Raw genomic sequence first — 13,612 nt, 5'->3', positions numbered from 1 at the left:
AAAATTTTGTTGTCACAATGTAATAATATCAATAAAATTACTATCTACATTTTAAACATGTCGTTTTCTACATTTGTTTTCGGCAAATTCATCAATTATATCAATCAAATGAGGCATATTCTAACTTTGAACGTACTAAGGAATTATACAAAATCTTTCTGGTATACGGGTCTTTGAAATCCTTCGCATATCGTCGTAAGAAAGCTAAGTTGGTATACGCTTTTGGTATAAGAAAGTTAACATGATTAGCAAAGGTAAAAGACAGATCAAAAATTACGCCAAGATCACGAAACTCATCAACTGAGGCAAGCGTTACGTTTGTGATCGAATACACGGACGAAAGGATATTCATTGACTTAGTAAACGTTATGTGACAGCATTTACTAATGTTGAGTAGCAGATTATTTTGTGAAGCCCAATCGTTAATAGCATTCAGATCTTCCTGCAGACGCAAAGCATCAGAAATACTGGTGATCTTACGGAAGAGTTTTAAATCGTCTGCATAAAGTAAATAATTAGAATATTTTAGGCAAGAGCCAACATCATTAATAAACATTATGAATAAAATAGGACCAAGGATGCTACCTTGTGGTACACCCGAAGTTGATAAGAATTTGTAAGACTTAGTTTTCTCGATTTCAACAAAATATATCCCATTTTCTAGGTAAGACTTCAGCCACAACAGAAAACTTGAATGAAAGCCCATATTTTCAAGTTTCCACAAAAGTAATTTATGCGAAACTGTGTCAAAAGCCTTGGAAAAATCTGTATATATGGTGTCAACTTGACATCCATCCTTGTGACAGTCGAACGCCCTGCAATAAAACCATGCTGACACGGATCGATTATTTTATTGATAGCGAACGATAACTTGTCCTTAACTACCTTTTCAAAAAGTTTTGAACAGGTCGACAATTTAGATATTGGCCTATAATTCTTTACATCATTTTTATTGCCTGACTTGAAGATTGGGGTGATGGACGCCAGCTTCCAGCGATCAATAAAAACTCCGGTCGAAAGCGAAGTATTTAAAATATGGCGCAATGGAACACAAAGAGAAGTACTACACTTTTTAAATAAAGAACAGGACAAACCATCTATATCGTTTTTCAGTGAGGACTGTAAGGAGGAGATACCCTTAATAATGTCCATTTCAGATACAGACAGGGACCCGAAGTTTAAAGGCTTTGGTGTATCAAAGGAATACCTGTTGTTAATATCATCCGCGTCAACAACAAATGTAGGTTTGAAAAAATCAGCAAAAAGGTGTACTGAAACAGCCAGGCTCTCTGAACTGGTATCGTTAAATTTCACACAGGGTGGGATGTTAGTACAACCTTTCTTAGACCGAACATAGTTCCAAAAAGATTTAGGATTTGCTTTTAACTCATCCTCAAATCTGGAAATGTATTTACTGTATAAGAACTTATCAAGAACATTGAACTGAGTCATATAATAGGTATACTGATCTTTAAAAGAAATGTCGAAAAACGCTTTATATAATTTATGGTACTTATTTCTTTGATTTTTCAGTTTTTTTAACCTAGTAGTGTACCAGGGTAATTTGTGAACTTTAACCGGTAGTAAAGCGAGATTCGTACTGAAGATGTTTGACAACACAAGCAGGAAGGCATCGAAACCTTCAGCATGGTTTTTAGCAAAGAAAATAGAGTTCCAATCAGTTTCAGATATGAGTGAGTTAAGAGTATCATAATTTGCATCCTTGAAATTATAGGAGCGGACAGTATTATTAATGTAGTTATTCAGCACCAGGTCGAAGAATTCTATAGCTAACGATAATGGTACATGATGCATATCAGACTTATAAATAGGAAACGTACATTCGGTCAAGTGAGTAATTAGATTCTCATCAACAAAAATAAGGTCCAGGATATTATTTAACTGGTTAACGAAGTGGTTAATCTGAATTAAATTAGCCCCAAAAAGGGTGTCTAAGAAATTGATCTCATGAGGATGATGGATATTAGTAGGCGTTAGGACATTATCATTAATAATTTTGGACCATACAACCTTACTTAGATTGAAATCACCCAAAACGCAGAAATGACTATCAACATTGTTTTCGTAAAGGTCAAATATGTTATTGACATGAGCACAGTACAGCGAATCTGTGCTGCAAGGCGGAAATAGATCGGCTAATTGATCTTCCATTAGAATCTTATACAAATGACTATGAGTTTTTTGTGCATCAGTGTATCTGGAGTTCAAGTAACTTTGGAATTGTTTCATTTGAATGAAAAATTCTTCCAAATCTCTAGAATAAAAACGAACTAAGTTATTTATAGCTTCGTGGAGGTCTCCATCACTTAGAGAAAAGTTGATGAGAAATGCAAATCTCTCTGAAATTTCCATATACATACACTTTCGCACGTCGTTTGATTTCACTGTGAAGATTGTCGATGATTTCGAGGAAACCTTTTGTCCTAAAATCATCGCGAGACGAAAATTCTACTTCTGGACTTCGGGAGCATTTCCGTCATTAGGTTGGTTTTTTCTACGACGAGTACGTTTTACGATTTCTGTATAACCTACACCAGGTAATAATTGTTTTTTCCTCGAAATCATTGAACTTTTCACGGAATGAAACTAAACTCTCTTCTAACAATCCGTACAAAAAACCACACGATTGCAAATCTGCTTTTGCACTTTGCAATGACTTACTCACTGAATGCATAGCAGTCAAAATAGAGTTCCATAAAATCAACATGTAACCACAGTCGAATTTTTGCATTTTATTCGCGATACACGTCGCCTCATAACGAGTATCAGTATTTTGTGATTCATCATCAGCAATGATTTCTAGAGCTTCTAATATGATATCAAATCAATCGCAAACTGTATTCGTCGCATTCGCATGTGCTTCCCAGCGTGTAGTTAACAATGTCTTCAAATGTCTTCTTTTCTCATTGTTTATTTTATTTTTTAATACGCCCCAACGATAGGTGGAAGCGGAAAAAAAGTATATGTCTGCATAATGGCGAAAAAATCGACTGCATAAAAACAGCACTTCACAGCATGCTCTGCAACCAAATTAAGGGAATGCGAGGAACAGAGAACATAGATCGCATTCTCATTCAAACTCAATATTCTTGCTTGCACAATTTTATACCTCCCGGACATGTTTAATGCGTTGTCATATTATTGTCCTCTACAATTTTGAATATCTAAACCACAGTCTTCAGTAAGAAACTTTAAAGTTTGATTCGCCAGTATGACCTTCCAACTGAAGAAAAGTTATAAACCTTTTCTATTATTATTCAATATACTCTCCTTTCACTTAGATGCACTTCTTCGCACGCTAATACAATTTATCAAATGAGTCGGAAATGTCCTTTTTAGGAACCTTGTCTAGTTTGTCGGTCGCCGCCTATTGAATGCGGTCAAATTAAGTTTTATTTATTGGAGTAAAATTTAATTTCAGTTCTGATTATATTTTTTCTTTCACTCTCCAGAATTTTATGTTTGTAAGAAAATTTTAGAAGTCTTTTTCACTTTTCGAGAGCCCCCTAAAATCGGGGGCCCCAGGCAACTGCCTATTCTGCTTACGTGTTAATGCGGCCCTGCGCATACATATGTATGTATGTATGTGTTATGATATGGTAGTGCTGTTAGCTAACTATATGCTACAGTTAATTTAGCATAATCTACGGAAGTATTAACGACTTTAAATTGCATATTAAACACTGGTGAACAATAATAAAAACAGTTGGTGAATCGAAATTCAAGCGTGATCTTAATAAGTCACATGGGCCCAACAAACAAAGTAAACGTAGTGTAAGTAAATAAACACTAAACTTGCAAAACGTTAATTTTTTGTTTACAAATAGTTTAGAAGTGCAAAATAATCGAAACAACTGGTTGCTTTTAAGCTTGTAAATGTAAATTTATAACAAATTTCAAAAAGGAAGCTATAATTGATTCGAAAAAGCTTTTTTTAAACGAAATATATTAATCATTTGAATAATGGTAATATGTACATAATATATGTATATATATATTTATGTATATAAAAATTCTTAATTTCATGCCATGATTCCATCACTAAAGGTTTGCTCGGCAGACAAATTTTTTGACAATTGCAGCCATTTTGCTCCCAAATTAAATTGACATCCGTTAACTGTGTTGTTTCTTTGCGATTTTTCGAAAAATATTAGTAGTAGAATTAGGAAGCAAACATTTTACAAATACCCGATAAGTACTGAACTGCATAATTCCTTAGAACATTTATTTTAATTTTATGATGAATTTATTAACTATGCCATGATCTATTAGTGTGGCTGAACATAAGTAGGTAATTTTATGAAAAGTGAGGACACCAAGGAATCGTGCACTTTCGTAAACCTATGAACGAAACCTAAACCAATTTAAAATTCATCATTCACCGTCAAAAACTCGACAAGTGAATCGATTCACGTAAAAATGTAATTAGTAAATAATGGAGATGCCATAACGAAATGTACTCATTGAGCATGTTAACTTTTTCATTCCGTATGTTCGGAACAGTCTCCATTTAAGAGCTTGGGGAATCGGTTTATATTTTTTTATCCGGAACACTTCCATGAATACTTAACGTAAAAGAGCTTTCCGAAATTTCAGAATAAAAAGGTGAATAATCCCTGTGTACCAGGACCGCGCAAAAGCTTAACTCTTCTGTCAAAGTCAAGGCCAGAATATAAAGTTTTAAGAAAATAAGCAATTTTCTTTTATATTATTATTTATTATTTTGTGTCAGTTCATTGCAGCTGCTGAGTAGATCATCACCCCATGGCGGCTGCCTGTTCAAAATCGTCCTATCTCAAAATATTTTTCAAAAAATTTTCAATTCAGGAATTGTCACAAAAAAGCCCTATATTATAATTAGATAGAAGAACGCCTTATTTCAGAATGCTTTTCATTAACTCCCTCTTATGTCAAAATGCATTGAACTTATACTCATATAGGGAGTTTTTGAAACAAATTTTGAGAGTGATTTTTTGCTTCAAACAAATTCTGAAAGAATGACCATACCAACATATGTACCTCTTTATCAATTCACGAAATATTTAGTAGAAAATGGATTATTTGCTCCAAAACCTGTTGGCATTTACAAATTTATTATCACTACTAATATAGTACTAAAGGTACTTTTCTACTACAATATTCGCTAAAGGGGTTTTAATTATTACCCGATTCCTTACTTCGTAAAAGCAACCCGTCCAGATTTTTCAATTTGGGAGTGTCAAAGCTCTGTCATCGTTGAAGAACAAACCTCTAGTAATTGAATCATGATATCATGCATACATTAAAAGACGAATGGTTGTAATACCAAAGAGTTCTTGGAGAAATCAAGAAGCGAATTCTATTCAGCCATCATGAACAAACGTTTATGAAAACAATTTGAAGTGTTCGTGTTTTTTTGTAAGCAATCACAATTAACTTTCACATTTAAATTAGATATCAACACGCTTATAAAATGTTTTCTGAAAAAAAAACAGGTAAGGACGGTACTGTCTTCGGATATGCCGAAGACTTCATACCTTTCATGAATGGGGCTGAACAATATCTTATCCCATTCGTAATCTCCAAATAATCGGCTGTATAAGATAAGAAATATATAGTTAACAGATGTACATGCCTAAAAGATTTTTAAGATAAATATGAAATAAAAAATAGGTAGGTACTTTGTGTGAGGATGCAAAGTTTCATGTGTTTATATGACGTAAATGTAAGTATTTGATGAAATTTGATGAAATTTGACGCTTCTAGCTCTTAAAATGGGACAGTAATTACGGAAAGTTTCTTATTTGAACAATCGGTTGTGGGGGATATATACTATATATACGACCGATCTCATCCATTTTTACAGACAACAATATGTGCAATATACGAAAGCATATGGTGAAGTTTGAAGCTTCAATCTGATAAATGGAGGAAGGTATGACAAAAATCCTCTTTTTCTGAAAAATCGGTTGTATGGAGGATCCGGCCGGTTCCGACAAATGTCTAATCGGACACCTAAATACAACCGCTCACCAAATTTTATCAAGATATCTCAAAAATTGAGGGACTAGTTTGCATACAAACAGACGGACAGACGGACAGACCGACAGACGGACATGGCTAAATCAACTCACCTCTTTATCCTGATTATTTCGGTATACTTAATGGTGGGTCTATCTATTTTCCTTTAAGGACTTACAATTTTGAGATTCGTGCCAAAGTTAATATACCATTTCATTTTCATGAAAGGTATAAAAATATATATTTAATGCAGAAAACGCTCATATATCGTTTAACACGGCAGTTTTACCTTAACAACTTTCCTGTCCCCATACAAAGCGCTTTGAGAATGCCCCACGCCCATTATTTTTTTGTATTGCTTAATTGAATAATATGAATATATATTACAAAATATTATTTTTATAAATGATTTGACATATATTTACCTTATTTTGGCTATTTTATTTTGTGAGTCAAATGTGATTCCTGAACGTAGCAAAAACAATTTTTTTACCACGTTCAATGAGTCACATGTGAACATATAGGACCATAAGAAATAATTTAAGTTTTCGAATCACAATAACGGTAAATTGATATATAAATGTCAAAAGCGTGTATTAGTGTGCTTTTTTGTTTAATTGAAGTTAGAAGTATATACAACAAGTAAGGAAGGCTAAGTTCGGATGTAACCGAACATTACATACTCAGTTGAGAGCTATGGAGACAAAATAAGGGAAAATCACCATGAAGGAAAATGAACCTAGGGTAACCCCGGAATGTGTTTGTATGACATGTGTATCAAATGGAAGGTATTAAAGAGTATTTTAAGAGGGAGTGGGCCATAGTTCTATAGGTGGACGCCATTTAAGGATATCGCCATAAAGGTGGACCAGGGCTGACACTAGAATTTATTTGTACGATATGGATATCAAATGAAAGGCGTTTAAGAGTATTTTAAAAGGGCGTGGGCTTAGTTCTATACGTGGACGCCTTATCTAGATATCTCCAAAAAGGTGGACCAGGGGTGACTCTAGAATGCGTTTGTTAGTTCTATAGGTGGACGCCTTTTCGAGATATCGCCATAAAGGTGGACCAGGGGTGACTCTAGAATTTGTTTGTACGACATGGATATCAAATGAAAGGTGTTAATGAGTATTTTAAAAGGCGTGGACCTTAGTTCTATAGGCGGACGCCTTTTCGAGATATCGCAATAAAGGTGGACCAGGGGTGACTCTAGAATTTTTTTGTACGATATGAGTATCAAATGAAAGGTGTTAATGAGTATTTTAAAAGGGCGTGGGCCTTAGTTCTATAGGTGGACGCCTTTTCGAGATATCGCCATAAAGGTGGACCAGGGGTGACTCTAGAATTTGTTTGTACGATATGGGTATCAAATGAAAGGTGTTAATGAGTATTTTAAAAGGGAGTGGGCCTTAGTTATATATATAGGTGGACGCCTTTTCGAGATATCGCCATAAAGGTGGACCAGGGGTGACTCTAGAATGCGTTTGTACAATATGGGTATCAAACGAAAGGTGTTAATGAGTATTTTAAAAGGGAGTGGGCCTTAGTTCTATAGGTGGACGCGTTTTCGAGATATCGCCATAAAGGTGGACCAGGGGCGACTCTAGAATTTTTTTGTACGATATGGGTTTTGATACCCAGGGATGACTCTAGAATGCGTTTGTACAATATGAGTATCAAACGAAAGGTGTTAATTTATTAGTTATTTTATTTATTACAGTCTTTAGACTTAGATTAAATCTATGAGATCACATTTATACATTATACAGTCTTTGGATTTTGCATAATTAATTTTGAGTTATAAAATGTATTTCTTTTTTACCTAATAGGTACTCCTTTACAATATTCGTATAATAGCCTCTTGAACTCTTTCATATTTTTACAATATTTTAAGTTCCTAGGAAGTTCATTGTATTCTCTTAATCCCTCAAAATATATACTCTTTTTATCAAATTCGGATTTTACAATTGGCAAGTGGAAATTATTTTTGTTTCTTGTGTTATAGTTATGGACATCGTTGTTGTATTTTACACGATCATTTAGATAATTTGGTAGGTTTCCTAATTTCATGTTGTGTATGAATTTCAAAGTATAATATAACGCAAGCTGTTTTACACTAAGCCAGTTCAAGCTGTTTAGTAGCTCTTGTATGGGAGTATCAAAACGCTTCTTTAAAATAAATCGCATCACCGTATTTTGTTTTTTCTGGGCAATATATAAAATGCGGTTCAACGATAGACTTATAAACCATTGTTTTATAGTATAGGCTTATGTGCTTGCACATCCGTATCATAAAACTTATCTTCTTTGAAACTTTCCCCTCTACATATTTAAGATGCTCATCAAACTTTAATCTTTCATCTATTATAACTCCTAAGTATTTTATTTTGTTTATTCTTTCTAATGGGATATTTGCTATTTTTAGGGTTACATTGTCAACTCCTGAGTGTATTTTACTCATAACCATCCATTTTGTTTTCTCAATATTAATTTTGAGCTTGTTTTGACATAGCCATTTGTATACAGAGTCTATATCCGCTTGTATTTTTGATATGGCCTCAGTTACGGATGGACAGCTTATCGTCAACAATGCATCATCTGCGAATAGTCTTATTTTACAGTGACTCAAACAAGTTTAAATATCATTTATGTATATTATGAACAGAATCGCGGCTAGTACTGATCCCTGTGGTAAACCTATTTCAACTTCTATTTCAGGAGATGTCACGTTCCTAATTAAAGTTCTCTGTTTTCTTCCTGTAAGGTAGCTTCTGAACCACTTTAAAGCTGTATTTTGGACGCCGATGTTATATAATTTCCTGAACATCATATCTCTATCAATAGTTTCAAAAGCTCTTTTAAGGTCAAGAAAAACTGTGACTGTTACTAGTTTGCAAGACATTCCTTCTTTCCACTCTGCTATCGCCATGGTCAGTGCGGTTTCACAGGAGTGTTTTGATCTAAACCCTGATTGCTCGCTAATAATAATTTCATATTTATTTACATATTCTAGCAGCTGTTCTTTTACAATTTTCTCTATTATTTTTTCATCGCTAGGTAACGTATTTATTGGCCGTATTTCTTCTGGTTTTACTGTTCCTTTAACTTTTTCAACTGGTATAATTGTCGACGTTTTCCAGCATGCTGGAAAAACACCACTATTAAAGCTTTCATTAACTATGCTAGTATAATAGTATCCTAAGTATAACATACTATCTTTAATGACACCTTCTGTTAATAGTTTTCTTCCACCATATTTATTTTGTAATGTCGCCGCTGTACGAAAGAACTGATCAACACTTACATTTTTAAGTTCAAATAAATTTCTATTTATGTCTACCTCAGCTTCAACTGGCATAATGGTTTCGATACTACTACGTATTATTCTTATACTTTCAATAAAAAACTGATTTAATTGTCTTGCAATTTCATAATCTTCCTCAACATAAGTGTTGTTTATAAAAACTCGTTTTATTTGAGAATTATCGTTGTTCATATTTACAGCATCTTTTAGACATTTCCACATCACCCTTTGGTTGTTACTGTTGATTGTGATTTTATTCTCCATGTATTTCTTCTTTTTAAACTTGATTACTCTTTTGTAGTGTCGTTTTATATCGTTGTAATTCTCCCATGAGTTTGATATCTTTGCCAACTTGTAAAGTTCACATTTTTGCTTGTTCAGTTCTGTAAGTTCACGATCGTACCACTTATTCATTATTTTGGTTTGAACTTGCTTTTCAAATATTATCGCATCCATTACGCCTTCCAAAATGTTATTTATGACTATGACTTTTTCATCGATGTCACAGTTTGTAAGTTCGGCCAGATCATAATTCCTAAGATGATTTAATAAATTTTTCCCCGTATAGTTGTCCCAGCATAAGCGGTTATCATACACTCTCATTTTGTAGTTTTCTTGTACAGGCAGTTTGATACAAATTGTTTCATGATCTGATATTCTCTGATTCTCTAAGTTTTGTATTTCGATATCACCGCTATTGCTATAGAGAAGGTCTATTCTGGCTTGTGATGATTCGGTTATTCTTGTATTAAATTTGATTAACTGTCTCATTGACATTGATGTGAATGTTTGGTTTAGCTGGTTTGAGTAAGTTGACCTTACATTCATGTTTATATTGAAATCACCAATGACATTGTTTCCATTTTCATTAAAATATTCGTCCAGCATTTCACCCATGTATCTAATGAACTCAGCATCGCTTGTATTCGGTGAATGGTATACTACACCAATTTGCCACTTAATTGTGCTTCTCGTTGTTTTCAGCACAACACACCACATATTATTGTTTATATTACTGTTGTATATTACTTTGAAGCTAATCAATTTATGAATATATATCAATACACCACCTGTGTGTCGGCTGTGTGGATCACACCTTGCATGGTTATAACCAACAATATTAAGCTCTGAATCACTGATATTCTCTGTGGTATGGTATTTGGAGCTTCTTCTTCTATCATTCTTTCAACTTCTTCCTTATTGGCTGTGATACTGTTTATATTAAGGTATATGCACTTTATTTTATTTTTCAACTTTCGCTGCCTAATGTTATCTTTTAGATTGATGGCCTCATAATTTTTTGATTGCTAATACCCGAGCTTACTTTTTATACCTTTCATGAAAATGAAATGGTATATTAATTTCGTCACGAAACCGAAAATTGTAAGTCCTTAAAGGAAAATAGATAGACCCACCATTAAGTATACCGAAATAATCAGGTTGAAGAGCTGAGTTGATTTAGCCATGTCCGTCTGTCCGTCTGTCCGTCTGTCCGTCTGTCTGTTTGTATGCAAACTAGTCCCTCAATTTTTGAGATATCTTGATAAAATTTGGTGAGCAGGTGTATTTGGGTGTCCGATTAGACATTTGTCGGAACCGACCGGATCGAACCACTATAGCATATATCCTCCATACAACCGATTTTTCAGAAAAAGAGGATTTTTGTAATATCTTACCCAATTTAACAGATTGAAGCTTCAAACTTCACCATATACTTTCGTATATTGCACATATTGTTGCCTGAAAAAATTTATGAGATCGGTCGTATATATAGTATATATTCCCCACAACCGATTGTTCAGATAAGGAACTTTTCGTAATTACTGCCCTATTTTAAGAGTTAGAGGCTTCAGATTTCAGCGAATGCTTACGTATATAGCATATATTGTTGTCTGAAAAAATCATAAAGATCGGTGGTATATATAGTATATATATGGTGGTATATATAGTATATATATATAGTATACATATATATATTTTCGCAAATTTTAGCCCCATTTTAACAGCTAGAAGCTTCAAATTTCACCGAATATTTACTTATATAGCATATATTGTTGTCTGAAAAAATCATAGAGATCGGTTGTATATATAGTATATATCTCATACAACCGATTGTTCAGATAAGAAACTTTTCGCAATTTCTACCCCATTTTAACAGCTATAAGCTTCAAATTTCACCGATTGGTTACGTATATAGCATATATTGTTGTCTGAAAAAATCATAGAGATCGGTTGTATATATAGTATATATCTCATACAACCGATTGTTCAGATAAGAAACTTTTCGCAATTTCTACCCCATTTTAACAGCTATAAGCTTCAAATTTCACTGATTGCTTACGTATATAGCATATATTGTTGTCTGAAAAAATCATAGAGATCGGTTGTATATATAGTATATATCTCATACAACCGATTGTTCAGATAAGAAACTTTTCGCAATTTCTACCCCATTTTAACAGCTAGAAGCTTCAAATTTCATCAACTGCTTACGTGTATAGCATATATTGATGTCTGAAAAAATCATTGAGATCGGTGGTATACATAGTATATATCTCATACAACCGATTGTTCAGATAAGAAACTTTGCGCAATTTCTGCCCCGTTTTAACAGTTAGAAGCTTCAAATTTCACATAATGCTTTCGTATATAGCATATATTGTTGTCTGAAAAAATCATAGAGATCGGTGGTTTATATATTATATACTTCATATAAACTGTCATATTGACCCCTTTTTTACGGCTAGAAGCTTCAAGATTCATCAAATTTCATCAAATAGTTACGTTTACGTCATATATTTTTGAAAAACGTGATTCGTAGCCATAGTTTTTACATGCAGACCACAAAAAACGTGAAGCTTTGCATCCTCACACAGATTACCTACCTATTTTTTATTTTATATTTATCTTAAAAATCGTTTAGATATGTTCAAATTTCACCAAATGCTTACGTATATAGTATGTATTGTTGTGTCAAAAACTCATAGAGATCGGTGATATATATAATATATATATGATGGTATATATAGTATATATATATAATATATATATATAGTATATATATATTTTTTTACGATTTCGGCCCCATTTTAACAGCTAGAAGCTTCACATTTCACCAACTGCTTACGTGTATAGCATATATTGATGTCTGAAAAAATCATTGAGATCGGTGGTACACATAGTATATATCTCATACAACCGATTGTTCAGATAAGAAACTTTGCGCAATTTCTGCCCCGTTTTAACAGTTAGAAGCTTCAAATTTCACCGATTGGTTACGTATATAGCATATATTGTTGTCTGAAAAAATCATAGAGATCGGTCGTATATATATTATATACTTCATAAGAACTGTCTTTTTGACCCCTTTTTTACGGCTAGAATCTTCAAAATTCATCAAATTTCATCAAATAGTTACGTTTTCGTCATATATTTTTGAAATACGTGATTCGTAGTCATAGTTTTTACACGCAGACCACAAAAAACCTGAAACTTTGCATCCTCACACGAAGTACCTACCTGTTTTTTATTTTATATTTATCTTAAAAATCGTTAAGGTATGTAGATCTGTTCACTATATATTTCTTATCTTATACATCCGATTATTCGGAGATTACAAACGGGATAAGATTATTGTTCAGCCCCATTCATGAAAGGTATGAAGTCTTCGGCACAGCCGAAGACAGTCCCGTTCTTACTTGTTCTTTTCTGCAATTTGTTCACATAGCAAGGACATTCTTTGTCAAATGTATCATGATTTATGTCTAATGGCAGGTTTAACTTTTCCTTTGCTTTAATACAATTTAAACATTTATTTATGGGAATTTCATTACACGTTGTTGAATTATGGCTGGCATGGCATTTGTGACAGGCTTCCTCATTTTTGCATTCCACAGATTTGTGGTTAAAGCCTTTACATTTATAACACCTAAGCACACTATTGCATCGTACACTTTACATCTTTCCCAACCGATATTAATTCGTTCTGCAGCAAGTATCTTTGAAAAGTCCTCTTTATCAGCTTGTATTATAACGTCAAAAACTATTGTATTGCCTCGTTTTCTTTCTATTTTCTTCACAACTTTTAATGCACTTTCGCTTGTGTGAGCGTTTTGTTTTTTTATTCTCTCAATCAACTCAGCATTATCAACTTGAATATTTACACCTTTCACAATTAAGCTTGGGCGAATCATGTTTGGCACCTTAATTTCGTAATCTTTTCCAATATTATTTTCAATCACTGTTTTTATTCTTTCACGTTCATTATTATTTTCACTGTGAATT

At 33.4% G+C, this 13,612-nt stretch overlaps 1 protein-coding gene across 1 annotated transcript; it reads right to left on the bottom strand.

The window, feature by feature from the left end:
* Nucleotides 1-204: 204 nt before the first annotated feature.
* On the bottom strand, nt 205-13,279 carry LOC137241461 (uncharacterized). Its single transcript, XM_067769076.1, has 5 exons — nt 13,162-13,279; nt 8,991-10,661; nt 2,037-2,218; nt 278-498; nt 205-219 (listed from the first exon to the last, which is right to left on the bottom strand). Exons 2-5 carry the CDS (start codon nt 10,325-10,327, stop codon nt 205-207), a joined length of 1,755 nt encoding a protein of 584 aa, XP_067625177.1. The 5' UTR covers nt 10,328-10,661; nt 13,162-13,279.
* Nucleotides 13,280-13,612: the final 333 nt, after the last annotated feature.

Source organism: Eurosta solidaginis, chromosome 2 (assembly GCF_040869045.1).
Source record: "Eurosta solidaginis isolate ZX-2024a chromosome 2, ASM4086904v1, whole genome shotgun sequence".
Classification (NCBI taxonomy): domain Eukaryota; kingdom Metazoa; phylum Arthropoda; class Insecta; order Diptera; family Tephritidae; genus Eurosta; species Eurosta solidaginis.
This window is presented reverse-complemented; position numbering and strand designations above follow the sequence as displayed.